Source organism: Trachypithecus francoisi, unplaced genomic scaffold, assembly GCF_009764315.1.
Source record: "Trachypithecus francoisi isolate TF-2019V2 unplaced genomic scaffold, Tfra_2.0 Lachesis_group15, whole genome shotgun sequence".
Taxonomy (NCBI): domain Eukaryota; kingdom Metazoa; phylum Chordata; class Mammalia; order Primates; family Cercopithecidae; genus Trachypithecus; species Trachypithecus francoisi.
In genome coordinates, this window is record NW_022681460.1 from 69,971,824 (window position 1) to 69,999,628 (window position 27,805).

Sequence of the window (27,805 nt, forward strand, 5' to 3'; positions counted from 1 at the left end):
ATTCTCTTTTTTTTGTTGTGTCTCTGCCAGGCTTTGGTATCAGGATGATGTTGGCCTCATAAAATGAGTTAGGGAGGATTCCCTCTTTTTCTATTGATTGGAATAGTTTCAGAAGGAATGGTACCAGCTCCTCCTTGTACCTCTGGTAGAATTCAGCTGTGAATCCATCTGGTCCTGGACTTTTTTTGGTGGGTAGGCTGTTAATTGTTGCCTGGATTTCAGAGCCTGCTATTGGTCTATTCAGGGATTCAACTTCTTCCTGGTTTAGTCTTGGGAGAGTGTAAGTGTCCAGGAAATTATCCATTTCTTCTAGATTTTCTAGTTGATTTGCATAGAGGCATTTATAGTATTCTCTGATGGTTGTTTGTATTTCTGTGGGGTCAGTGGTGATATCCCCTTTATCATTTTTTATTGCTTCTATTTGATTCCTCTGTCTTTTCTTCATTAGTCTTGCTAGCGGTCTGTCAATTTTGTTGATCTTTTCAAAAAACCAACTCCTGGATTCATTGATTTTTTGGAGGGTTTTTTGTGTCTCTATCTCCTTCAGTTCTGCTCTGATCTTAGTTATTTCTTGCCTTCTGCTAGCTTTTGAATGTGTTTGCTCTTGCCTCTCTAGTTCTTTTAATTGTGATGTTAGAGTGTCAATTTTAGATCTTTCCTGCTTTCTCTTCTGGGCATTTAGTGCTATAAATTTCCGTCTAGACACTGCTTTAAACGTGTCCCAAAGATTCTGGTATGTTGTATCTTTGTTCTCATTGGTTTCAAAGAACATCTTTATTTCTGCCTTCATTTCGTTATGTACCCAGTAGTCATTCAGGAGCAGGTTGTTCAGTTTCCATGTAGTTGAGCGGTTTTGATTGAGTTTCTTAGTCCTGAGTTCTAGTTTGATTGCACTGTGGTCTGAGAGACAGTTTGTTATAATTTCTGTTCTTTTACATGTGCTGAGGAGTGCTTTACTTCCAATTATGTGGTCAATTTTGGAATAAGTGCGATGTGGTGCTGAGAAGAATGTATATTCTGTTGAGTTGAGGTGGAGAGTTCTATAGATGTCTATTAGGTCTGCTTGGTGCAGAGATGAGTTCAATTCCTGGATATCCTTCTTAACTTTCTGTCTCGTTGATCTGTCTAATGTTGACAGTGGAGTGTTGAAGTCTCCCATTATTATTGTATGGGAGTCTAAGTCTCTTTGTAGGTCTCTAAGGACTTGCTTTATGAATCTGGGTGCTCCTGTATTGGTGCATATATATTTAGGAGAGTTAGCTCTTCCTGTTGAATTGATCCCTTTACCATTATGTAATGGCCTTCTTTGTCTCTTTTGATCTTTGATGGTTTAAAGTCTGTTTTATCAGAGACTAGGATTGCAACCCCTGCTTTTTTTTGTTCTCCATTTGCTTGGTAGATCTTCCTCCATCCCTTTATTTTGAGCCTATGTATGTCTCTGCATGTGAAATGGGTCTCCTGAATACAGCAGACTGATGGGTCTTGACTCTTTATCCCGTTTGCCAGTCTGTGTCTTTTAATTGGACCATTTAGTCCATTTACATTTAAGGTTAATATTGTTATATGTGAACTTGATCCTGCCATTATGATATTAACTGATTATTTTGCTCGTTAGTTGATGCAGTTTCTTCCTAGCCTCGATGGTCTTTACATTTTGGCATGTTTTTGCAATGGCTGGTACCGGTTGTTCCTTTCCATGTTTAGGGCTTCCTTCAGGGTCTCTTGTAAGGCAGGCCTGGTGGTGACAAAATCTCTAAGCATTTGCTTATCTGTAAAGGATTTTATTTCTCCTTCACTGATGAAACTTAGTTTGGCTGGATATGAAATTCTGGGTTGAAAATTCTTTTCTTTAAGAACATTGAATATTGGCCCCCACTCTCTTCTGGCTTGTAGAGTTTCTGCCGAGATATCTGCTGTTATTCTGATGGGCTTCCCTTTGTGGGTAACCCGACCTTTCTCTCTGGCTGCCCTTAAGATTTTTTCCTTCATTTCAACTTTAGTGAATCTGGCAATTATGTGTCTTGGAGTTGCTCTTCTGGAGGAGTATCTTTGTGGCGTTCTCTGTATTTCCTGAATTTGAATGTTGGCCTGCCCTACTAGGTTGGGGAAGTTCTCCTGGATGATATCCTGAAGAGTGTTTTCCAACTTGGTTCCATTTTCCCCCTCGCTTTCAGGCATCCCAATCAGACGTAGATTTGGTCTTTTTACATAATCCCATACTTCTTGCAGGCTTTGTTCATTTCTTTTTCTTCTTTTTTCTTTTGGTTTCTCTTCTCGCTTCATTTCATTCATTTGATCCTCAATTGCTGATACTCTTTCTTCCAGTTGATCGAGTCGGTTACTGAAGCTTGTGCATTTGTCACGTATTTCTCATGTCATGGTTTTCATCTCTTGTCATTTCGTTTATGATCTTCTCTGCATTAATTAGTCTAGCTGTCAATTCTTCCACTCTTTTTTCAAGATTTTTAGTTTCTTTGCGCTGGGTACGTAATTCCTCCTTTAGCTCTGAGAAGTTTGATGGACTGAAGCCTTCTTCTCTCATCTCGTCAAAGTCATTCTCTGGGCAGCTTTGATCCGTTGCTGGAGATGGGCTGCGCTCTTTTGCAGGGGGAGATGCGCTCTTATTTTTTGAATTTCCAGCTTTTTTGCCCTGCTTCTTCCCCATCTTTGTCGTTTTATCTGTCTCTGGTCTTTGATGATGGTGACGTACTGATGGGGTTTTGGTATAGGTGTCCTTCCTGTTTGATAGTTTTCCGTCTGACGGTCAGAAGGACTGTCTGTTGGTCTGTTGGAGATTGCTTGAGTTCCACTCCAGACCCTGTTTGCCTGGGTATCAGCAGCAGAGGTTGCAGAAGATAGAATATTGCTGAACAGCGAGTATACCTGTCTGATTCTTCCTTTGGAAGTTTCCTCTCAGGGGTGACTCCACCCTGTGAGGTGTGGAGTGTCAGACTGCCCCTAGTGAGGGATGTCTCCCAGCTAGGTTACTCAGGGGTCAGGGACCCACCTGAGCAGGCAGTCTGTCCGTTCTCAGATCTCAGCGTCCGCGTTGGGAGATCCAAGGCTCTCCCCAAAGCTGTCAGACAGAGTCGTTCGCGTCTGCACCGGCCCCCGCTGCTTCCCCTATTGGACTTCAGCTGTGTGCTGTCCCCAGACGTGGAGTCTACATAGACAGGCAGGCTGCCTTGAGCTGCTGTGAGCTCCACCCAGTTCGAGCTTCCCAGTGGCTTTGTTTACCTACTTAAGCCTCAGCAATGGCGGGCGCCCCTCCCCCAGCCTAGCTGCTGCCTTGCTGATAGATTGCCGCAGACTGCTGTGTTAGCAGTGAGGGAGGCTCCGTGGGCGTGGGACCCTCCCGGCCAGGTGTGGGATATATTCTCCTGGTGTGCCTGTTTCCTTAAAGCGCAGTATTGGGGTGGGAGTTACCCGATTTTCCAGGTGTTGTGTGTCTCAGTTACCCTGGCTAGGAAAAGGGATTTCCTTCCCCCTTGCGCTTCCAGGTGAGGCGATGCCTCGCCCTGCTTCAGCTCTCCCTGGTCAGGCTGCAGCAGCTGACCAGCACCGATTGTCCGGCACTCCCTAGTGAGATGACCCCAGTACCTCAGTTGAAAATGCAGAAATCACCGGTCTTCTGTGTCGCTCACGCTGGGAGTTGGAGACTCACACATTTTCTTTATCCACTCATTGATTGATGGACACTTAAGTTGGTTCCATATCTTTGCAGTTGTGAATTTGTACTGCAATAAACATGTGAGCAGGGGTGTCTTTTTGATATAGTGACTTGTTTCCCTTTGGTGAACAAGTTCCAGTAGTGTTCTGGAGTGAATGATAGATCTACTTTTAGTTCTTTGAGAAATCTCCATGCTGTTTTCCATAGAGATTGTACTAATTTGCATTCCCATCAGTAGTGTAAAAGCATTCCCTTTTTACTGCCTTCGTGCCAACATCTATAGATTTTTGAATTTTTAATGGCCATTTTATTCTAGAAGATAAAAATGTAAAATACCTATTAATCTCTAAAGAAGCCAACTAAAAATTACTTGCTGTTTCATTGGTGGGTAGAGACATGCTACTTATTTGGCATTTGGTTTAAATAAGTTAAAATATTAAGGGGAAGGATAGTGGAAGATTCTGGTAGAAACAAACTCAGCACTTCTGAGTTACGGTTTTTGATATTTTTTCCCAGTTAAGTAAGCCTTTCTTCTCACTCTCAGACCCATAGAAGAGGTCAGGTCTGATTTGGGTAAATGTGTTAACCAGCTGGCATATGTCTATTGAGTTATTCAAAGACTTCATATAATTTATTGCAAGATTTATTAAAAAAGACTAATTTATCAGGTAGGAACTGGTTATATGTATTAGTTTTCCTGTTAATTCTCTGTAATCAGCTACAGTTTGCTTCTCTGTCCCATTATTTGCTGATGTGGATTTGTGCCCAAAACAAAGAGAGCTAAAGAGTAATACCAGAAGAAAGGAAATTGAGGGACCTTTAGCTTTTTACTCACATGTTAAGTATGTGGCTTTTCCAAAATGAGATTTCACAAGAATATGGGTATCACTATGTCAGAGTATCCTCACAGTTAACCTATTCTTATTTTAATGTGATTATCTGACTGAAGGTAAAACAAAAATTTGTTATTATGATTATATTTTTCTTTAGAAAGTGCCCTGCACTTCTTATGGCGAGAGATTGTTACATCTGAGGGTCTGAAACTCTACTATAATCCATATACAGGCTGGTAAGGCAAAATTTTACTTATATGCTTGATTTAAAAAATAAATATAATGAAAAACTGTCTGAGATTGTTAGCATGTCTGTAACTTTGGCTTTACCTCATGAAGGAGTCAAAGGTGAAGTCTTATTAGACATCTCTATGGATAGGATAGATTTAGATTTAATAGCACTTGTCATTTTTCAGTGAATGAATTTGGAATAATAGACATAAGGTGCTTAGTTATCAAGATTTAAAGAGATTATTATTCTAAGTAAAAATGTTATCTTATTTATTATAGGGCCAGTTTTTTTTTTTTTTTCTTAGTAATCATTAAACATCATGAATGAATCAGTAGTTATTGCCCTTTGTATTTTTCTTTTTATTCATAGATTCATAAAGGTCATAGAAAGAAGGCAGACATGTTCTCTTTTGACTACCACTCATTTCTGCGGAGTTACTTGTCAGCTCAGGCAGTTTTTTTGGTTATCACATTTCTTATGTTCGTAATCTAAGATTTGAATTATTTTGCTCTAAAATATAGTTTCAGTAAACTTAGACTTTATGCATTGCTTCCAGTTCTCTTTAGGAAAAGTATAATTTGTATTCACATTCTTGTGATGTGATTTATCTTTTTATTTTTTATTTTTCCTTAGCATCATTCGTGAGTACCCAAATTCTGGGCTGCAGTTACTTGGTGGAATTTTAGCAGATGAGATGGGTCTTGGAAAGACAGTGGAGGTTTTGGCTCTGATTCTGACACATACTCGACAAGATGTCAAACAAGATGCTCTCACTCTTCCTGAGGTAGGAGGGGTACAGTAGGGCTTGCAAAAGCAGGGGACATATGTTCTCGAAAAGCATCATATGTTAAACATTTGCTTGGCACTTAAGTCAACACTTTCTGTTCACTCTGTGGGTAATGATTTATATTAGTGGTTAGTTAACTTCAAGTGGGCAGAGAGAATGGGGTGTTTGTGACCCAGAAAGTTTATTTTTTAAGTAATGTTGGCCAACCTGGAAGAGAATTTGCAGTCACTTACTAAACTTCCTTCTAGTTGGCAGAGAAACTCCTTTACAAAAGTACTGTTGACTCCTCAAATGTTTTGTCACTAATAAAGTCTCCATATTACTACTAAATATTTTTAAGAGCTATTTAAAAATATTGTATAAATCTCAGATATATAAATGTTAGAACTAAATAATTAGAACTTTGTTAAAGAACAGGTAGCTTAGTAAATAGATTGCTAAATGAAACAAATTTCAAGTCCTTGTCCCAAAATACATAATTGTGTATAAAAATATAAATTTTAGAGTTACAGAAACAAAATCCACTAAGGCAAATATAGTATATAGCTCATATTTTCTAGTAATGAAATCCAAAATCAGCGTTTACATTAAATCTTGCTGAAATGAAGTCAGTAGTTAAAGGTGTAATTATAATTAATTATGTCTAGGATTCACCAGTCTCACAGCTTTAGCATTATGTTATCTTTCAGTAGGGTCAAGTTTGCAGAATTAGCCTTTTAGATTTGAGTAGGAAATAGAAAAAAATATGTTTTCTTTGTAGAAATGTGACTTGGAATATGTTGATTTAGCTCAGTAACTTCTTTCTGAGATTTCCTACTCATTACTCTTTTAATTCCAAGTTATTTTCATATTATTATAAATTCAATGGGTTAATTTTATATTTAAATATACCTTTAAAAGTTAATTTCAGGCCGGGCACGGTGGCTCACGCCTGTAATTCCCAGCACTTTGGGAGGCTGAGGCAGACGGATCACAAGGTCAGGAGATCGAGAGTATCCTGGCTAACATGGTGAAACCCCGTCTCTACTAAAAATACAAAAAATTAGCCAGGCGTGGTGGCGGGCGCCTGTAGTCCCAGCTACTTGGGAGGCTGAGGCAGGAGAATGGCGTGAACCCGGGAGGCAGAGCTTGCACTGAGCCGAGGTTACGCCACTGCACTCCAGCCTGGGTGACAGAGCGAGACTCAAAAAAAAAAAAAAAAAAAAGTTAATTTCAGAGGTTCCACACATAACATTTAAGTAATTTAAGATAATATGCAATTTTTTTTAAGTGATAGCTAGCTGTAAACTCAGAAATAAAACAATGTATGTATCTACAGCTATTTGGCCCTTTCTCTTGCAAGTTTTTTATAACTGTTTTGCATTTCCATAAAGAAGGAAAGTTAATTTCAATCAACAATTCAGAATACTGAGAGCAAAACACTGTGTAACTACTGACTGTTGTTTGTATCAGGGAAAAGTGGTGAATTACTTTATTCCGTCACATTATTTTGGAGGAAAACTGAAAGAGACAGAAATCCAGAATATCGAATTTGAACCAAAAGAAAAAGTTCAGTGCCCTCGTAAGTATGACATCTCTTAAAGGAAATACCTTTTTGTAGTGATCTCTGCTAAAGTTCTTGCAATCCTTAGAGATATCTTGTAATTGTTATAAATAATTGTTTTTACAGTTATGTATGCTTTTCATAAATTCAATTACAAGTCATAATATCTTAACAAAAGTAAAGATGTATTCTTTTGTTTGACTTGGCCCAGGTAGTTCTTGCTCAGTCTGTTGTATTTAAATCTCTTTAGCTTGCAGTTTAAACCAGGCTTTATTTATCTTTTAGGAAATGAACGTTTCGCATACTAATCGTAGCGTATACTTAAATAATTGTGAGAGTTTTCTTTTATAATTCTGAATGATTGTTGTTTTATAACATTAACAATTCAATATAAGTAATTCTTCCTTCAATTATTTGTATTACACTAATTTGTTTCTTAATATGCTGAGATACATTTTTATTACATATTTTTTCAAAATGACACTATGTTGTAATAAATCTTTGATTTATTTTTTTCTTAACTCAGTCCTCATGCAGATTAAGATTAACCAAGTTTTACTTTCTTTTCATTTTAATTATTTTGACTGAATTAGCGTATCCTTTTACATTTAGCTACACGTGTGATGATCCTGACAGCTGTGAAGGAAATGAATGGAAAAAAAGGAGTGTCCATCCTTTCCATCTATAAGTATGTCAGTTCTATATATAGATACGATGTTCAACGGAACAGGAGTCTTTTGAAACGGATGCTGAAATGTTTAATTTTTGAAGGTCTCGTGAAACAGATCAAAGGCCATGGTTTTTCTGGGACTTTTACATTAGGAAAGAATTATAAGGAAGAGGATATATGTGATAAAACAAAAAAGCAGGTAACAGAGCTTAAGTTAAGCTGCATATTAAGTACACTTATGTGATACCTTACCGAGTACATTGACAGATCCCACCTTGACACTGAAACTCTTACAATCTGAAGATAAAAAACAGAATAGGAAGAGTACTTATGTCTGTAACTTATATTTTCTACTTTGTGGATATAAACTCCATGAGAATAACTTTATTTTGGCTATCATTAAACCCAGAGGATAATGCTTGGCACATAACAAATACTCAGATATTTATTGAATGAATTATAAAATTAGTTGGCTAAGCCTATTATAGAGTCTAAAGCATCTTCTGTATTATTTATTTTTAGTATTTTTTTTTTTAAGAGACAAGGCATCTGTCTATTGCCCTGGCTAGAATGCAGTGGTCATAGCTAACTGCAGCCTTGAACTCCTGTGCCAAGCTATCATCTTGCCTTAGCCTCCCAAGTAATTATGAGTACAGGCTCATGCTACCATGCCTGGTTAATTTTTCTTATTTTTTGTAGAGATGGGGTTCTCACTGTGTTGCCCAGGCAGGTCTGGAACTACTAAATTCTTATTTTCTTTATATTATTATCTTATAAAATTTCTGCTTTTTGTTAGAAAACTGCTTCTGTTGGGCCAGTAATTTCAGTTTGCTTTTAGGAAAATAGTTAAAATATTTGCAATCATAAATAAAGACTAATGACAACAAGTCAAGATGTGGAACTAGCAGCTTGACCACCAAGAAAAAAAAATTATTTCCTGGAGTAGGAAGTCTGGTATTGTCCTTGGGTAGCATTGAAGACAGCAATCAACTGTGCTTTTGGTAATCCTGCTACCACCAAAACTAGAAAATTTCCCTCAGTTAATGCCATTGAATACATGTTGTGTCTTAACTCCCCTGTTCAACCTCAGCCCTGATATCACTTGGAGGAAGCTGTCCCTGTTACCTACCTGCCTATCATACTCCCACTATGTTGTACAACCCTCTTAGGTATTCCTATAGCATCATTTTACTTTTTACTGTTCTCACTTTTCCAGTAGACCCCTTTGAGACCGGGGCCAAGTATTGTTCATATTTGTGTCCCTAGCGTCTAACACAACTACTGGCACAGAACTGGCATTTAATAAGTAATTGTAAGAGAGGACACATGTAGAAAAGGGAAGGAAAGAAGCAATCAATTTGCTAATTGCAGTAACCAGTGGATTATCTTTTACTTTCTTTGGATGCAATATTTTAGTACTTGGTATTTTTGTAGTTGCCTCAATTTGTGTATTTATGTACTTGAAAGTACTAGTCTTGTATTGATTTAGGCAGACTAAATCATAGTAGGTTAATAACAAAATATCAGTAGCTTCCTTTATCTTCCTGATTTTTCATCACTTCAAATCTTACACTTGTAGAGCCTTCCTTTTGTTTTGAGGTAAAGCGAGGGTCCTTACAGAGGGCAGATTGGAAGCCACTTATCAAGAGTGATTCTCCTCAGGGAAAAAGGTAGCAAAGGGTAGATTTTTATATGAAGTACTTACATAAAGTCAGGAGTTTAATTTCAGAAGTGCATCTATGTTGAAATCAATTAATTAAATATTTTTTTTCATAGGCAGTAGGGAGTCCAAGGAAAATTCAGAAAGAATCTAGAAAATCAGGGAATAAGGACACAGATTCTGAATACTTGCCATCAAACACCTCTGATGATGATGATGATCCTTACTATTATTATTATAAGTCCAGGAGAAATCGTAGTAAATTGAGGAAAAAGCCTGTTCCATCCACAAAAAAAGGAAAAAGTCAACCATTTATCAATCCCCATTCACAAGGTCTCTGTCCAGCTACTAGCAACTCTGGAATAACTGATGTTGCTATGTCTAAAAGTACATGTATCTCTGAATTCAACCAAGAAAATGAAACAGAGGACTGTGCTGAATCTCTAAATCCTGCTGTTAGTGATGTACCACCTTCTAATACCATGAGTCCCTTTAACACCTCTGATTATCGCTTTGAGTGCATATGTGGTGAACTTGATCAGATAGATCGTAAGCCTCGTGTTCAGTGCCTGAAGTGTCACCTGTGGCAGCATGCAACGTGCGTGAATTATGATGAGAAAAATCTGAAGATCAAGCCTTTTTATTGCCCCCACTGCCTTGTTGCAATGGAGCCAGTGTCAACAAGAGCAACTCTGATCATCTCTCCAAGTTCCATCTGTCACCAGTGGGTGGATGAGATCAACAGGCACGTGAGGTCATCATCTCTTCGAGTCTTGGTAAGGCCACTTGGACTAGAGGGAGAGGAAAAGGTGAAGTTTTTCTTCTTCATGATAGTTTCCTAATCTTTGTTTCTTTGTTGTTTACCCTCAAAACTAACTGAATGAGTTAATAGTAATGTTAAAGCTTAAAGAAAAAAATTGAGACTAAGAACTAGAACAGTACAGTGTTATTCTTTTCTAACATCAGAATTTCAGCAGTTTAAGCATTCTGAATATAAAGATGTGAACACTTTTTTAAAATTCTTGAGTATGTAAATGAAAAAATCTTGGTATAAGCATTTATAGTCTTCAGAGAGAAATGCAATTCAAAGGCAGCACTGTGTTATAGGAGCTACTTATCTGACCTGCCATCTCTTAGCTCCAGAATCATCCTCTAAAGCTTCAGTTACCTCAGCTGTAAAATAAGAATTTACTTATACAGCAAATCTTTATTGACCACTTATTATGTGCCAGGAACTGTGCTGAGTTTTAAAAATGGTATCCAGTCATTTGTGAAGATTATATGATTTCATCAAGTACTGGGCACATAGTAATATTATTGTTTCCTAATATTAATACCCATCACTAATTTCATTCTTCCTTCTTTCCATGCAAGTGTTACTGAAGGTTTTTATATTTCATCCACTCTACATAGGCATGGAGAATACCGTAATAAGTAAAACAATTTTTGCTGTTAAGAAGCTCTGTTCTGTGTGGGTAGGCAAAGCTTTGAGTCTTAGTTCTATCAGTTTTGAGCAAGTCACTTTATTTTTCTTATGTGTGGGATAGGAATGTTAACTACCAACAGAATTATTGTTGAAGTTTGGAGATAATGCTTAGCACAGTATCTGAAATATAAAAGACATTTCATAAATAATAGCTCTTATTTTTCTACTTTTTCATACCATTGTGCTTTCACATATGCTATTGATTCCGTCCTCCTACCTACATATAGCCCTTTTCTCTTTTTGCCACCTATGAGAACCTTTAAGATATACCTCAGGTTTTAACTCCTCTGTGATTTCACCTTCTCTGCTACAGAATTGGTCTTTCCACTGTGATGCTGTCATGTTTACATTTATTACAGTTTGTTGCACATCAATTATGTAATTCATCTTTCACACTAAAACATATCTTTCTCTAAACAGGTATGGGATCTGTCTCATAGCATGAATGCTCCTAAGAAAATAGAGAGGACTTAGTAAAGGTATAAGTGAGTGAATATTTCATTGCCTTTAGTGAGCCTTTTTGCAGTAACTGCCTGTATTATTTCCTAGGTATATCAAGGAGTGAAGAAAGATGGCTTTTTACAACCTCATTTTTTGGCAGAACAGGATATAGTTATTATCACCTATGATGTACTTCGTTCAGAATTAAATTATGTCGATATCCCACATAGCAATAGTGAGGATGGGCGTCGACTACGGAACCAGAAGCGCTATATGGCTATCCCGAGCCCCCTAGTAGCTGTGGAGTGGTGGAGGATCTGCCTTGATGAAGCTCAGATGGTTGAATGTCCCGCAGTAAAAGTGAGAGTTTCTGCAAAATCTTTTGAGGACTGGGGAAGAAGTGGTAAATGGAATTAGGGGAACTTGAGTAGTTTAATAGTTTAAGCATAGTTAACATGTAGTACTGATATTGGTCAAAAGTTTGTTATTAAACACTACTTGTGCTTTTCTCTTGTGCTTTTAACTACATAACCCTTTGAAATTAATTTTATACTCTGTGAATCTTTGCTCTATGTGAAATATATATTTCTCAGTAAGATGTCAATTGATATATAATGCAAATCAAAGTAAACTGTGTTTAGGAACTTCTATAAGCATTTCTGCTAACTGGGAGCTCGTCATGTAGCCTCAGATAGCTTTGAACCAAAGTTGACTTTGACAGTCTTTTAAATCAGAGACCAAATGGTAGCAGAAAATACTACTTTAGAGACAGAATTTTGATTCAGCCTTTGAATGTCATATGTCTTTTTTCTTTTGTCTTTGGCCAGTCTATAACCTGAACTGAATATATGAATCATGTCTATTAGTATATCTGGAGGATAGAGTGATGTAGGACATGGATCAGTTATTCAGGGGGCTTTTTCATTCTGTATTTGAACTACCCCTCTGTTTTAGGGGACTGCGTGGCAGCTTCCCACTAGTGAGAACCACTGTACTGGAAGATGGTCCATTGAATATGACATTCAACATTAAGTGTGATAACTGTTAAATAAAAGCAGGTACATCTCACCGGAAGTGTAGCTTTTAATGGGCTATTTTTCATGAGTATGACTGACTTCTGTGTTCTTTCTCTGGTTTTCTGGATTTTGTTTTTATTTCATTTTTCTCTCTCATCAGGCTGCAGAAATGGCCCAGCGTTTGAGCGGGATTAATCGGTGGTGTATCAGTGGCACTCCAGTACAGAGAGGATTAGAGGGTAATGTATGGTTTCCTCACATATTGCATGCACTTGGAAAGCTACATTTTTTAGAGAGAAAAGTATTGTTATGCTTAACCTTTGCTGAAGTCCTTATTGACGTGATGATTCATATCTTTATAGTTGACTCCTAATAGTTTCAAGCGTTTATCTTTTTAAATGGGACTCAGGTGATTTTTCTGTTTATGTATATGAGGACAGATATATATTAAGAGGTCTCTTTGCCTTAAGTTGAACAATTATTGTACCTGCCTAAACAGCATAGATATGTCTGAATTAAAATTAGAGTTCCAAAGTCATAGGTAGAAAACAGAAAGAATCTAACCCAAAAGAAACAAAGGGTAGAGGCAGGGAGGAGGAGAGGCAGAAAAAGAGAGAAAGGGAGTTAATTTCAATTGACTGTGTCTGTGAAAATGGAGACTATAGTTTTTATTGTGTGAACCCATGAATACTAGGGCCATAATTTTAGTAATTATAGAAGTTAATAGCCTCATAATGTCACACTATATGTATATACCATTATTCCTTGTACCATTCCTTTTCTTGAACATTTAGATTATGTCTAGTTTTTTCCTCCTCTCCACACATACATTGAAATTATCCTTCTACGTTAATCTTATTCAATATCACTTTTTCTGTAGAACAGACACTGCATTTCTAAAACCTTTATTCAAGTTGTGAATATCTAAAATGAAAAGTTTAACTAAATCTTGTTTTATGTATTTCCCTAAAAACTGTTATTAAAGTGTAGTTAAATTACAAAATTTAAACATACTTGGAGTTCTGTAGTAAATACTCATCTTCAAAACTTATCTTTCTGAAAACCCAAGTTTTCGTGTGTTTGTGTTCAGCAGCATAACTTACCCCGCTAAAACAGAAATCTCAGCATCTGTTACTTTGACCTTTAAAAGCAATGTTTTCCAATGATTATTTTTAGGAAGAAAAGGTTTTCTAGTAATATTTTCTAGTATATATTTAAATATTTGCATAACTTAAATGTTACGTTTAGATACATATTTATAGAATCATATCAGGTTCAGTAAAGGACCACATTTAGTGGTCTCCTTTCATGTTTGGAAACTGTCGAAATTGTAAATAGGCATTAATAAGGTCTAAGATCTTACTCAGCTCAAAAGTTAGCTGAGAGGATATAGAAAAGAGTACATGATTATCAGAGTTACTCTTTCTCATTTTAATATTGAGAGAATATGAGCAATAATTTCTTAGTTCCTGGGTAGGTTTTTTTGGAGATATAAGATGTTGGCAAGTGTTTTGAGCACCTGTCACCATTCAACAAATTCTTGAGTAATTTTTTAAAAACCAGCTTTATTTTATTTATATCTTTGAACTTCATTGAGGTATGAATGACGTAGAATATAACCAAATTACCACATTTGAAAAGTTTTGACATGTATGTATAGCCATGAATATATTTGCGCAATAAGGCAAGTTTCCTCATGTTCCGTGTCAGCTCCAAAAGAACTTTTCCAGACTTTCTAGAATTTTGTCTTTCCTCCTTGCCTCCATATCTCTCTGGTATCTTGCAATTAAATGTTTTTTTTCTTGCAATTGATTGCAATATGATTCTTGCAATTAAATGGTTTTTTTCTAGTTGTCACACTAGGAATGTTAGCCTACTCATGACTTACTGTGTTGTATTTGGACATGGAAGTCTCATTTCTTTTCTTTTTGTGCTAAACTAGGGTTTCTCAACTTTGACCATATTGACATTTGGGGCCAGTTCTTTGGGAACTGTCCTGTATGTTTTAGGATGTTTAGCTTCTACCCACTAGATGCTGGTAGCACTCCTACAATTCTGACACCCAGAAATGTCTTCAGAAATTGCCAGCCTGAAAATAATGTCATCTACTTGGAATGTCAAATATGGAAGAACGCTTCCTAACACTTTCCATCCCCTACACTGTATGTCTACATAATGTATTCATTTGTATATAGAAATCATTGGCTTTGGGGAATATAAAAACCGGGGTTTACATCCTGACTTATTAGTTGTTTGTCCATAAACAAATTCCTTAAACATTTAAGTCCTTATTTTTCTTATCTGTAAAATAAGGTGTTTTAAAGGTGAATTATGATGAAGTATACAAAGGATTTAGCACAGTACCTAGCAAATATTAAATATTCAGTGAATGATAGTTGCTTCTACCTCTGCATTTGTTGTTTTTATTTTCCATTTATGTAGTCATTTATGTATTTTAGTGTCTTTGAAAGTGTTGACTTTAAAATAACAAATACTTTGTGATGCATTTATTATTTCATTTATTATTATTTATGTGTTTCGTTTATTTCTTTGTGAGGTAGGATAGAATCTTAGTCAGATTTTTGCTGTTAGGAAACCACAGACTGGATAACTACAAAAAAGAGAAGTCTATTTAACTCACAATTCTAGAGGCTGGGACATCTAAGAGCATGACACTGGCAACTGGCGAGGATCATCCCATGGTGGAAGGTGGAAGGGAGTACATAAGATAGAGAAAAGCATCAGGGGCTGGACTCACTTTGTGATAACCAGCCCTTGAGATAACTAACCCACTCCCGCAATAATGACATTAATCCACTCATGAGGGTTCCACCCTCATGAACGAGTCACATATTATTAGGCCCTACTGCCTAACATTTTTCATTGAAGTTTAAGCTTCTAACACATGAACTTTTGGGGGATATATTCAAACCATAACAGATGATAAGCAAAAGTACATACGATCCCTGATCTGTTGAGCTTACAGCTTAGAGGAGAACATATATTTCTTAAAATATTTCTTAAATACTTAGATAAATATCAAAATTGCAATTGAGATAACTTTCACAAATGAAAAAAATGGAAAATTCTAACTATAACAGGTTTCATTAAAAAAAATCCTATTCTGTAACATCATACAATTGGGATGCAGAAGGAACTGACAACTGAGCTGTGATCTGAAACATTAACATAAGCTAGGTAAAGAGGAAAGAAAAATCCTCTATTGTAGAGGAAACAGAAAATATTAATATAAATAGATCATGTGGCAGAAATAGTGTGGCTAGAATATAAAGAGCTAGGGAGATGATGGTAGATGGAGAGACTAGGTGAGTAGAGATGGGACCATGGAGGATGTTATTCCCCATGTTAAAGAATTTTGTTTTTTTTCTTAAGAGTAGTAGGAGCTATTGAAACAATTTAAACACAGTGGTTGGGGGTCATTTTGTGGTTAGATTTGTATTTCAAAAGATCACTCAAGTTGCAGTGTGGAGAGTGGTTTAGAAGAGTGGGTGTTAGGATATCAATTGGTTGTCTATAAGAAGTAATCTAGGCAAGTGGTGCTGACACTTGATTTGGACTAGGTTTGTCCTAAAGGTACAGAAAAAAGTGGATAAGGCAAAATTAACAAGCCTCAGGGACAGATCAGGAGATACCAAGATTTCTGACTTGCATAAATCCGTGAATGGTGACTGGTTTCCCCAGTGAATACTACCAGAAAAGAAACATGGGCCAGGCGCGGTGGCTCACACTTGTAATCCCAGCACTTTGGGAGGCTGAGACGGGTGGATCATCTGAGGTCAGGAGTTCGAGACCAGCCGGCCAACATGGGGAAGCCTCGTCTCTACTAAAAATATACAAATTAGCTGGATGTGGTGGTGGGCGCCTATAATCCCAGCTGGTCGGGAGACTGAGACCTGGGAGGTGGAAGTTGCAGTGGAGCCGAGATTGCACCATTGCCCTCCAGCCTGGGCGACAGAGCAAGACTCTTTCTCAAAAGAAAAAAAAAAGAAGCACGTGTGCAAAAAGATTATGAATTTGAGATGTTGGCAAGTTGAGTTTGAGATGGCTTTGGGACCTCAAAGAAGAGGTAGCATATAGCAATTGAATTTATTTGAGCTGAAAATATAAATCCGTGAACCTTTGTATAGCAATGATGCATTGGTTCTTTCAGATGTTGCTAACTCCCAGCAACCATCAAGGTAACTTAATTCAATCTAAATATTTGTTGATCATCTTCAGAATAAGTGTTGTAGGTGTGGGAAGGATATTTGTATTATTATTTTATGGCTTCTGAAGAGAATATATGCCCATTGTGAAAAAGTTTGAACTGTACATAAAAGTATAAATAAAATTACAAGCTGGACATAGTGGCTCACACCTGCAATTCCAGCACTTTGGGAGGCTGAGGTGGGAGGATCACTTGAGCCCAGGAGTTCGAGATCAGTCTGGGCAACATAGGGAAACCCTGTCTCTACAGAAAATAAAAAAAGTAGCCAGGCATGGTAGCACACACCTATGATCTCAGCTACTCAGGAGGCTAAGGTGGGATCACTGAGCCCAGGAGGTTGAGGCTGCAGTGAGCTAAGATGGTGCCACTGCAGTCCAGCCTGGGCAACAGCAAGACTTTGTCTCAAAAAAAAAAAAAAAAATTACAAAATTACACTCATAGTCTTCATTTGAAGACAAAACCACATCGAATCTTTTCTATGTAGATGTTTATATATTTGAGCTTATTCTGCCTGCACAATTTTATATTCCTTTATTTTTTTCCACTTAGCATCATATCCAAAGCAGTTTTTCTTAACTCCTTACAGATAAATATATGGAAAACTGTTTAGGATATGTTAAGTGGGCGGGTGGAGGGGAATAGAATATAAAATTGAGTGTGCCCAGTAAAGAGATACACAAGAAGTCCCATGCTCTAAAGCTAACAGATACAAGGCATGCTGAATCAGAAATGAAAAATAGTTCTATTTTATGGGATTACCATAATTTATTTATTTGAGTCATTTTTCAACATATTGTTGCTGTGAATATCACTGTGTAAGTAAATCTTATCTATATATTTTTATTACTCTCTTAGCCTTTTCTAGGAGAATTATTAGATAAAGGATATGAGGAATACTGCATCAGAGAATATTCTTCATGTCATCTGTGTGATTAGAAATTCTTTTTTCCAATCCAGCAAATCTTGCGTCTTTTGGTTTCAGAGCATGGTATTTCTTACGTATGTCTTACCAAGTACATTCAGTTGAGTGGTTTTTTGGTTTAACTTCTGATAGAAATTTCAGATTTTTGAATTAAGTATAAGCTTTGTGTAATGAATGATTCCATAAACCTAACATTATTTTAGCACCTAGCACAAAACCTAGGGCAGAATAGATGCTCAATAAATATAAATGGAATTGGAATTGAATTTCAGATTTAAGAGCCTATATGGCCTGTATTTTAATTCGTGGAAAGTTCTATGTGCGTGTAATGTCTGTAGAAACGCTTCTGCAAACTAGTAATGAAGTAATAGAGTTATTCTCAATGTACTTTATTTTTTTCTTTTCAGATCTTTTTGGGTTAGTGGTCTTTCTTGGTATTGAACCTTACTGTGTCAAACACTGGTGGGTTCGACTTCTCTATCGGCCTTACTGCAAGAATAATCCTCAGCATCTCTACAGCTTTATTGCCAAGATACTGTGGAGGTCTGCAAAGAAAGATGTGATTGACCAAGTCAGTACAATAAGTTTTTATTGATAAAGCTACTATAAGAGAAAAGAAACAACTGGGATAGAAAGTTAAATTTTTAGGTGACATCTTTTTTTTTTTTTTCTGCTCCTTTTTACAGATCCAAATACCACCACAAACCGAAGAAATACACTGGCTCCACTTTTCTCCAGTGGAAAGGCATTTCTATCACCGTCAGCATGAGGTGTGCTGCCAGGATGTGGTGGTAAAACTCAGGAAGATTTCTGACTGGGCTCTGAAGCTCAGCAGGCTGGACAGAAGGACTGTCACCTCTATCCTGTATCCATTGCTGAGGCTCAGACAGGCCTGCTGTCACCCACAGGCTGTTCGTGGGGAGTTCTTGCCACTCCAAAAAAGGTTTTATTATCAACTTTTTAATATTGCAGTTGCTATATCATAATAGACAATATTTCTAGCCCATAGTTTCATTCAGAGATGTGTAACTGAGTTGTCAGTTATTTTTAATGGTGTGGAGGATTTTCTTTGGTGTGGAACCTCATTTGCAACAGAGAATTATATCAAAATTATTTTCATGGTTTTCAGCTTTTCTCTTTTGCAGTGGGTTTGGTTTTTTTTTTTTTTTTTTTTTTGAGACAGCGTCTCACTCTCTTTCCCAGGCTGGAGTGCAGTGATGTGATCATAGCTCACAGTGGCAGCCTCAAATTCCTGGGCTCAAGTGATCCTCCTGCCCCAGCCTCTCAAGTAGCTAAGACTACAAGTGCACACTACTACAGCCAGCTAATTATTTTATTTTATATTATTTTATTTTGTTTTTTTTTTGAGATGGAGTTTCACTCTTGTTGCCCAGGCTAGAGTGCAGTGGCACAATCTCAGCTTACTGCAATCTCTGCTTCCTGGGTTCCAGCGATTCTCCTGCCCCACCCTTGCAAGTATCAGGGATTACAGACATGTGCCACCACACCCAGCTAATTTTGTATTTTTAGTAGACGTGGGGTTTCATCATGTTGGTCAGGCTGGTCTTGAACTTCTGATCTCCAGGTAATCCACCCCGCTCAGCCTCCCAAAGTGCTGAGATTACAGGCATGAGCCACCACGCCCCACCTGTTTTATGTTTTTGTAGAGACAGGGCCTTGCTATGTTGCCTGAGCTGATCCTGAACACCTGGCCCCAAGCAGTCCTCCTGTCTCAACCTCCCAAACTGTTGGGATGACAGGCGTGAACCACCACACCTGGCCTTGAACATTTCTTTTAAAATTAGGATTATTGTTGAGGTTTTTTAAAAATTATTATTTTGTTATTTAGGGTTTTGGCTGTACACCAGATATGAAAGGCTTTTGCTCTTACTTTATTTCATAGTTCCCACATCAAGGAATTAGATTACCATTAAATATTTTCTATCTCTCCCATTATTCATTCTGAGAACATTAAGAAATTTGTGTTCATAATACTCTGTTGTCCCAGAAAGTTTTTGTGAATCAGACTGCAACTCAGGAATTGGCCTTTGGCTATAAGAGATAGAAAGAGGATTCAATTTTGTCTTTGCTTTTAAGCAGGTTGTAGACAAATAAGGGAAATGATGAAAATTACAGATTTCTAAACTATGAAGTGAACATGGTAAATTTCAAAAGGTATATGTACAAATTGCTATGTACAGTTAGAGTCCAAAAACAATTTATATGTGAATGGTTAAGGTTAGACAACCTTTCGGTGGAATGGCATTTAACCTTTGAGGATCTTCATTTTTTACTGATTAAAAAAATATTCAGGCTCAAAGAGGTTTTCTAATTAAGTTGCAGTGCTGGGATTCAGAGTCAGTCTTACATTTTAATATTTGTAATGTTTAAATATATCATGTTGTACTTTGTTCTTGAGGAAGATTTTTCTAGTTTCGTTCTACCTTTACTGAAATGGGAAAAACTTAAAGAATGATGTGATCAAATAAAGGTACTTACATGGGAAAAAATAATGGTAAAAATGGAAGCAAAAAACAAATGCTAGAGATATCACAAAAACTGCAAGAGTCTCATACTCTTGATCATTTGTGATATAACACTCCCAACTGGAGTAACACTTGGGATTTTCTTTGTAGTTTTCACACTCTACCTTTTCTTTTAGCACCATGACAATGGAAGAGCTGCTGACATCTCTGCAGAAGAAATGTGGAACTGAATGTGAAGAAGCACATCGACAGCTAGTTTGTGCTCTCAATGGCTTAGCAGGCATTCATATTATTAAAGGTAGAAGGTGATTGCTTTGTTATCTCTGATTCTTCCAAACACTTCCCGAGTAAAGTTTATTATAGAAAAAATCAAAATCCCTCCCGAAAAGATACTCTCACACACTACTGGATATAGTTTAAATAGGTTCAACTTAATAGAGAGCAGTTTCATAGAACGTCTCAAAAACCTTTGAAGTTTACATATGATTTAACCAAACATTTCCATTTTTAGTTCTTTTTTGAGGAAATGAGGATACACAGATTTGTATTTAAGTTGTTAATCTTAGTCTTTAATAGTTTAATAGTAAACAAGTAGTCAAAATAATTAGAAATAGAAAAATGGTTAAATTTTGACACATTAAAGGGATATTGTTCATTGATTTAAAAATAGTATTATTTGTAGGATCATTTTTTCAGCAAATATTTGTGTGCCACACCTCATCTAGGTAACGATGATATGGTAAATAAAGTAACTCTCTGATCTTGCAGACCTTAAATTCTTACAGAGGGTGACAAGTACACACACATCCTCCCACACAGACACAAAATGTATATGTGTAAAGTTACAGTGTTCTATATTATGCACAAAATTAAAGCAGGTTAGAAAGAGCATCTTATATTTACATATTTACATGGATGAATATTAGTGACTTCTCCATCTGTCATGGATCACTCTTTTTGCGTTAGGTCTAATATCTTACAAACTGTCATTTCATGTATTTTGCCTGTTACTCTAGTTTTTACAGGAAAGAGAGTAAATCCATTCTCTGTTACTCTACCTTGGCTGGAAGCAAAGTTATATAACTGGCACTTTTAATAAGCTCCATGTGGACACACCTTTCCATATAAAGATGAGAAACATTAAAACTGTATTCCGTAGGTTCAAGAGTAAAGATGAAACATGTTAAGTAGAAACACTGAAAACATTCAAACTTCTGGAAATCAAAATTTCAATGTCTAATATAGAAAATTGACTTAATAAATTAGACACGGCCTAAGAAAAAAATCAATAAAGTCTAAAGTATAGAATAGTGATAGAAACTATCCAACATGAAAAACAAATGAAGAAGACTGAAAATTTTGAAAAGAGCACCAGTGAGGTTGTGGACTACTTCACATGGTCTGATATAAATGTGTGGAGTACCCAAAGGAAAAAAGAAAAAAAAAGAAAAACACAGGAAGAAATATATTGTGGGTTTTATATCATGTAATTGTACAATGTACAAAAGCAATAATACAAAGTCTGTGTGGGAAGACACAGATGTATAATATTGTAAGATTATTATCCTGTATATAAAGAGGTATAATATTATATGAAGGTAGATTGTGACAAGGCAAAGAATGTGCACCCCACAGCCACCACTTCAAAATACAACAAGGAGTTAGAGGTAATAATCCAAAAGAGTAGATAAAAGTAAAAAAATTAAAAATCAGCCAGGCGCGGTGGTTCGTGCCTATAATCCCAGCACTTTGGGAAGCCGAGGCAGGCAGATCACAAGGTTAGGAGATAGAGACTATCCTGGCCAACATGGTGAAACCCCGTCTCTACTAAAAGTACGAAAATTAGCTGGGCGTGATGGCAGGCGCCTGTAGTCCCAGCTACTTGGGAGGCTGAGACAGGAAAATCGCTTGAACCCTGGGGGTGGAGGTTGCAGTGAGCCGAAATTGTACCAGTGCACCCCAGCCTGGGCTACAGAGCGGGACTCCGTCTCAAAAAAATAAATAATAATAATAAATAAATCTTCTATCAAAAAAAAAGCAAAAAGTAAAAAAGGTTCAAAAAACAAATGAGATGATTAGAAAACAAACAGCAAGATGGTAAATTTAAACACAAGCTTATCAGTGATCACGTAAACTGTAATGGTCTGAATATCCCAATTAAGAGGCCTGGATTGTCAGACTGGATTAAAAACAAACAATAACCATCAATATGTTCTCTATAAGAAACCCACTTTATATTTAAAGATGCAAATGTAAGAGGATGAAAAAAGATACATTAACACTAATCAAAAGATAAAGCCACTATATTTCTGTCACGTAAAATAGATTTCTTATTAATACTGCCTACTAACTGATTGTACCACTGGAGCTTCTAAAGTAGATTTCAGAGCAAAGAATATTACCAAGGATAAAGGGTGTTACTTTATCACTAGAGAAAAAAATTCTAAATGTATCTGAAATAAGAGTTTCAAAATAAATACTAAAAACTGATAGAATTATAAGGAGAAATAAACAAGTGTGTAATGTCAGAGATTTCTACATCCCTCTCTCAGTTATATATAGAATAAGTAAAAAATAAGTGAGGGCATACATAGCTCAGACACCACTGTCAACCAGTTGACCAAATCAGTGTTTATTGACTACCCAACCAAAGAGGAATATACATTGTTTTCAAGTACATGTTAAATGTGTATGCAGATATGGCATATTCTGGTCTGTGAAACAAGGCAGTAAATTTCAGAGGATTCATGCCTACAGAGTATATTCTGTGGCCACAGTGGTAGATGCCAATAGCAGAAGGATAATTAGAAAGTCCCCAAATACTTTGAAATTAAAACACACTTCTAAACCTTTGGGTTAAAAAATAAAAGGGAAAGTAGGAGATACTTTGAAGTGAATAAAAATGAAATACCAAAATTTGTGGAGTGCAGCAAATCAGTTATTAAAAAGAAATTCATAGCATTAAACATGTACTAGAAAAGAAAAAAGTTTCATATCGGAGACTTCAACTGCTACCTTAAGAAATTTAAAACAAGAGCAAATGAAGTACAAAGAAATCAGTTGCTCAAAGAAATGTTTGCTTTTTATAGAATATAAGGAAATACTCTTACATTAAGCCTCTTTGAGAAGCCTATCTGTAGTGGTTAGCTCTTTAGCACAATAGAACCAGAAATGGCAAGTATCTCTTATTGTGCTAGATACTTGGGTAGAGTTATAAGGATTCTCAGAAGCTTAGTAGAAATAGCTCTGGACAAGAACTGAATAGGATGGGCCTTCTTATATGCTGCAGTTGGAACCTATGAAATAGTGTATATTGGTCAAGATTTCCGAACTTCAGTGTCTTTGTCAATAAAATATACAGGTGCTTTACTTACCTCAACTATTGTTCTTAATACAAAATGTGGAAGCACATTGAAAACTTTATAAAAACATAGAGATGAAGAATGATGTTATTGATTATGGTAATATGAAGGTTACCTCAGATTCTTACCACTTTCAACCTACTCACAATGTAAATTCTGTTATCAATATCTAATAGAAAAAGGCATATTATTATATATTCCTATTAAATTGTTCACATATAGTGCATGTAACTTGGTGGACAAATCTCCCCTCTAGAGTATTCCCTAGAAAGTCCTCAATTTAGCTAGCAGTGTATTGTTTATTATTAAGAGAAATCCCCTACCAGAAAGTCCATTAATAAAGGATATATTCCTTCTGATTTAATTGTAATTTAATTTTCTTTTTTTTTTTTTTTTTTTGAGACGGAGTCTCGCTCTGTCGCCCAGGCTGGAGTTCTGTGGCCGGATCTCAGCTCACTGCAAACTCCGCCTCCCGGGTTTACACAATTCTTCTGCCTCAGCCTCCCGAGTAGCTGGGACTACAGGCGCCCGCCACCTCGCCCGGCTAGTTTTTTGTATTTTTTTAGTAGAGACGGGGTTTCACCGTGTTAGCCAGGATGGTCTCGATCTCCTGACCTCATGAGCCACCCATCTCGGCCTCCCAAAGTGCTAGGATTACAGGCTTGAGCCACCGCGCCTGGCCTAATTGTAATTTTCTACTTAATTTTAATAGATTTGCTGCTTTTAGTTTTTATTAAGTTCATAGTGATGTGTTAAACAATATTCATTTTTTAAAGTAACATTACATATATAACTTACATAAATTAGATTCTTCTAATGTGAAGATCGGACAGTGAAGGTCTGACTTCTCAAAGAAATCTAAAATTAATTTCAAACTCTAAAAATATTTGCTTATATTATATGTAAATAAATACATGTGATACATTAATTCATATTCTGAGATTCTCCTTGACTGGTATTAAACACATTTTATTATTCCAATTTTGAACATTGTATTTTCTGCAGATGATTTTTGGAGAAAATTAACTTGACAATATCAAATCCACTGCAGTTTACTCAGAAATGTTAGTGCCATCAAGTGGCTAAGAATGGGTATTTCCAAATTTGACTTAAACCTTTGTAACTTTGAATATGGGTATTTTTGTGTCTTCCTCAGAAAGCATGTCTTTTTTAAAATAAACGTGAAAAACCGGGTATTATAGTGAATAGGTCAAATTCAGCTGCTTCACACTATAGTCTAATCACTATACCTTCTTTAAAAGGTGTGGTAATTATGAAGAGAAAATTGTTAAATGAATTATTCTCTATAAATGATAGTATAAACACTGATAGAATTCATAATGTCCTTTGAAAAGCTTTAATCAAGACTCTTAACTAAAAAAGAACTCACCGTGAAGATAATTGAATGTTAATGCCTGCGTTATAATGTAACTTTATTATTGTGAAAATAATCTTCTCGCTTATTTAAAGGGAATAGAAATTGGCTGACTACAGTTCTTTGATAATGTGTGTTTTAGAAAGCTTTGTATTAGCTAACTAATAGAACTAGATGTAAAGCAGTAGTATAAGAGCTATTCCAAAAATTTCTTTTAAATTAGGTATTTTGCACAACACTGAATATGCATAATGCCACTGAACTACACACTTTAGAAAGGGCTGAGATGGTAAATGTTATATATGTTTTACCAAAATTAAGATATGTGTATAAACTTATATATGAGCTAAAAAAAGACACGACTTCAAAATTTACAAAGGTTTGCATATATATATATATCTCATTGTAACTATGAACATGGTCCTAATTACATGATATTCATCAAACCAACTTGAAGTTTTTTTTAAAAAGGAGTATGTGTGATACTTAGGAAAAAAACTTGCTCAGCAAATAAGAGCTAGAACATCTGTGTACCTTTTTTTGGTATTTGATTGCATGGTTTTGCCACTGTTAGATTTTTGCTTTAATAGTGTTTATAATTTACCTGTTTTTTATTTTCCAAGCAGCAATTAAGATAGATTCTATTATTCAAGCCATTAAAAATGTTCATCTCTTATTTTATTGAGGTATCGTCAAACTTCCTATGTAAAGAAGTAGATAATACATAGGCATTGCAAGCCATAAGATCTCTGCACAACTATCAGCTTGACTGTTGTAGTACAACAGCAGCCACAGGCAGTACAAAAACAAATGAACAGAGCTGGGTTCTAATAAAACTATTTATGGACCTTGAAATTTAATTTTCACATGTCACAAATTTTTTAAAAATATTTTTCAACTATTAAAAATGTAAAATTCATTCTAAGCTGGTGGGCCCAACAGATAGGCAGAGGGTAGAAATGACCCGTGGGCCATAGTTTGCCAGCCTGTGCTTTGATCGATACTTTTTGAATTGCTTTATTTGAATGAGGTGCTAATTATTAATAGTAGAAAACAGCGTACATCTCAGACTAACTGATTTGTGTGACCAGAAGTAGAGGTGAGATCCCTAAGTTTCTGACATGAAGTTTTTAATTGCAAATTATTTGGCCTAATACCAAGAACAATAATAACTACCAAGAATAGTATATTTTTCTGATCATTATGTGTAGGTTGGTCGGAGTGTCTTAAATTTTTTTATAAATAGTCTATAATTACCTTAAGTTTTTCCTTAATTTCAAACATCATAATGACTAGTGATTGACACCCTTTAACTTCAGCAAGAGGAGATTTTTTTGTCTAAATTAAAAGTTTATCCAGTAGCATAATCTCAAAACATTACAGACAGGTTTGATTATAAACATATTTCAGTATAATTTTATATATTTCAAATGTAATATAAGAACATTATATTCCATGGAATTAAAAAAGGAACTGTACTCAGCCTTTTTTAAAACTTGGGCAATCATATTAATACCAAGTCAGATTTCTTTATTAAAATAGTTATAATCATTACATTTTATTTTTACAGTATTCTTAAATAATGGACAACTAGATGACATTGGGAGCTAAATATGTGACTCTCATACTTTATTTTTTTTTATTTTTATTTTTTTTTTTTGAGACGGAGTCTCGCTCTGTCGCCCGGACTGGAGTGCAGTGGCCAGATCTCAGCTCACTGCAAGCTCTGCCTCCTGGGTTTACGCCATTCTCCTGCCTCAGCCTCCCGAGTAGCTGGGACTACAGGCGCCAGCCACCTCGCCCGGCTAGTTTTTGTATTTTTAGTAGAGACGGGGTTTCAGCGTATTAGCCAGGATGGTCTCGATCTCCTGACCTCGTGATCCGCCCGTCTCGGCCTCCCAAAGTGCTGGGATTACAGGCTTGAGCCACCGCGCCCGGCCGACTCTCATACTTTAAATACATTTTAATTCTTTAGGTGAGTATGCCTTGGCAGCAGAATTGTACAGAGAAGTGTTGCGCTCCTCGGAGGAACACAAAGGAAAACTCAAAACTGATTCACTTCAAGTAAGTAAAGACTAAACAGTTTCATATGTATTCTGTTTGTTTTTTTAACAAAATAATTTTTCTGAACGTTTAAGAGGATAAATGGTAACAAACAGTCATAATCACTGGATGAAACTTGGGATTCAGTCTTCTCAATAAGCATTTTAGGTGATTTGTGTGTACACTATTTGAGAATCACTACTATTCTATTCCATTCAGGGATGTTTTGGACACAAGCCTGACAAGGTAAGTCTATATAAGCTACATTTAAAAATAGCTCAGAGTACTTGTACTTCCAAGAGTAGGTCAGTTTTATCACTTTTGCATATGAATATCAACATATTCACATGGTTTTCATTAAAAAGAAAAGGAACTAAGCAATAAAACCTATCTAATGATAATTTTTAGAGGTCATTAGGGAGATTTGGATATATTAATTATAACACTTCCCTTGGATCTGTCATTGACTTCTTGGATCTGTCATTGACTCATATAAACAAGGCTCTGTAGCTAAATAGGAAGTGAGCATGGGTTTATTAATTTTGGCAAGTTCAGGTTTGAGTCCCAGATAAGATGTCATTACCATTCGGAATATTGACCTTGGGACTGACTAACATGTTCACAAGTACACAGAGTGGATATTTAGAGGAACGTATGAAAAAGTGGAGGGAGAGGAAAAATTAAATATAAATCTTATATTCTGCATGGATAAAGGTTACAAAAGGCAGGTAGGTCCTAGACCTTAACACCCTGCTCTTGAGTAAAGAAAACAAAGTAGTAGTACTCAGATTGTTTTATAGGAAAAGTATTCAGTGATATGATCTTAATGTGGTGTTAGTGTTCTGTGTGCCATATAAATATTAGGTTCTCTTCAGAGTCTTCTTCATTGACTGTCATTATTATTGCCTTTGATGTGTTTGTAGAGACTTCATGCTACCCATAACTTGATGGAATTGTTGATAGCCAAGCATCCAGGGATACCGCCTACCTTGCGTGATGGCCAACTTGAGGAAGAGGTAATTATTATTTTTTTCATTCTTTCTATGAAAGT

The 27,805-nt window shown here is 36.2% G+C and overlaps 1 protein-coding gene across 6 annotated transcripts in view; it reads left to right on the forward strand.

Annotated features, from left to right (window-relative positions):
* The window catches only part of SHPRH (SNF2 histone linker PHD RING helicase), an 87,914-nt gene that overhangs the window by 17,584 nt on the left and 42,525 nt on the right, over positions 1 to 27,805 (forward strand). For all 6 annotated transcript variants that reach the window (XR_004442920.1, XM_033235146.1, XM_033235145.1 and 3 more), the window contains exons 5-16: positions 4,661 to 4,739; positions 5,369 to 5,519; positions 6,975 to 7,083; positions 7,678 to 7,934; positions 9,512 to 10,171; positions 11,431 to 11,682; positions 12,499 to 12,577; positions 17,896 to 18,059; positions 18,175 to 18,431; positions 20,151 to 20,272; positions 26,687 to 26,775; positions 27,678 to 27,770. Coding sequence is in view for 5 of the 6 variants with exons in the window: in XM_033235146.1 (XP_033091037.1) it covers positions 4,661 to 4,739; positions 5,369 to 5,519; positions 6,975 to 7,083; positions 7,678 to 7,934; positions 9,512 to 10,171; positions 11,431 to 11,682; positions 12,499 to 12,577; positions 17,896 to 18,059; positions 18,175 to 18,431; positions 20,151 to 20,272; positions 26,687 to 26,775; positions 27,678 to 27,770 (2,312 nt within the window). In the remaining variant the exon portion in view is untranslated. The remainder of the gene's footprint in view (positions 1 to 4,660; positions 4,740 to 5,368; positions 5,520 to 6,974; positions 7,084 to 7,677; positions 7,935 to 9,511; positions 10,172 to 11,430; positions 11,683 to 12,498; positions 12,578 to 17,895; positions 18,060 to 18,174; positions 18,432 to 20,150; positions 20,273 to 26,686; positions 26,776 to 27,677; positions 27,771 to 27,805) is intronic.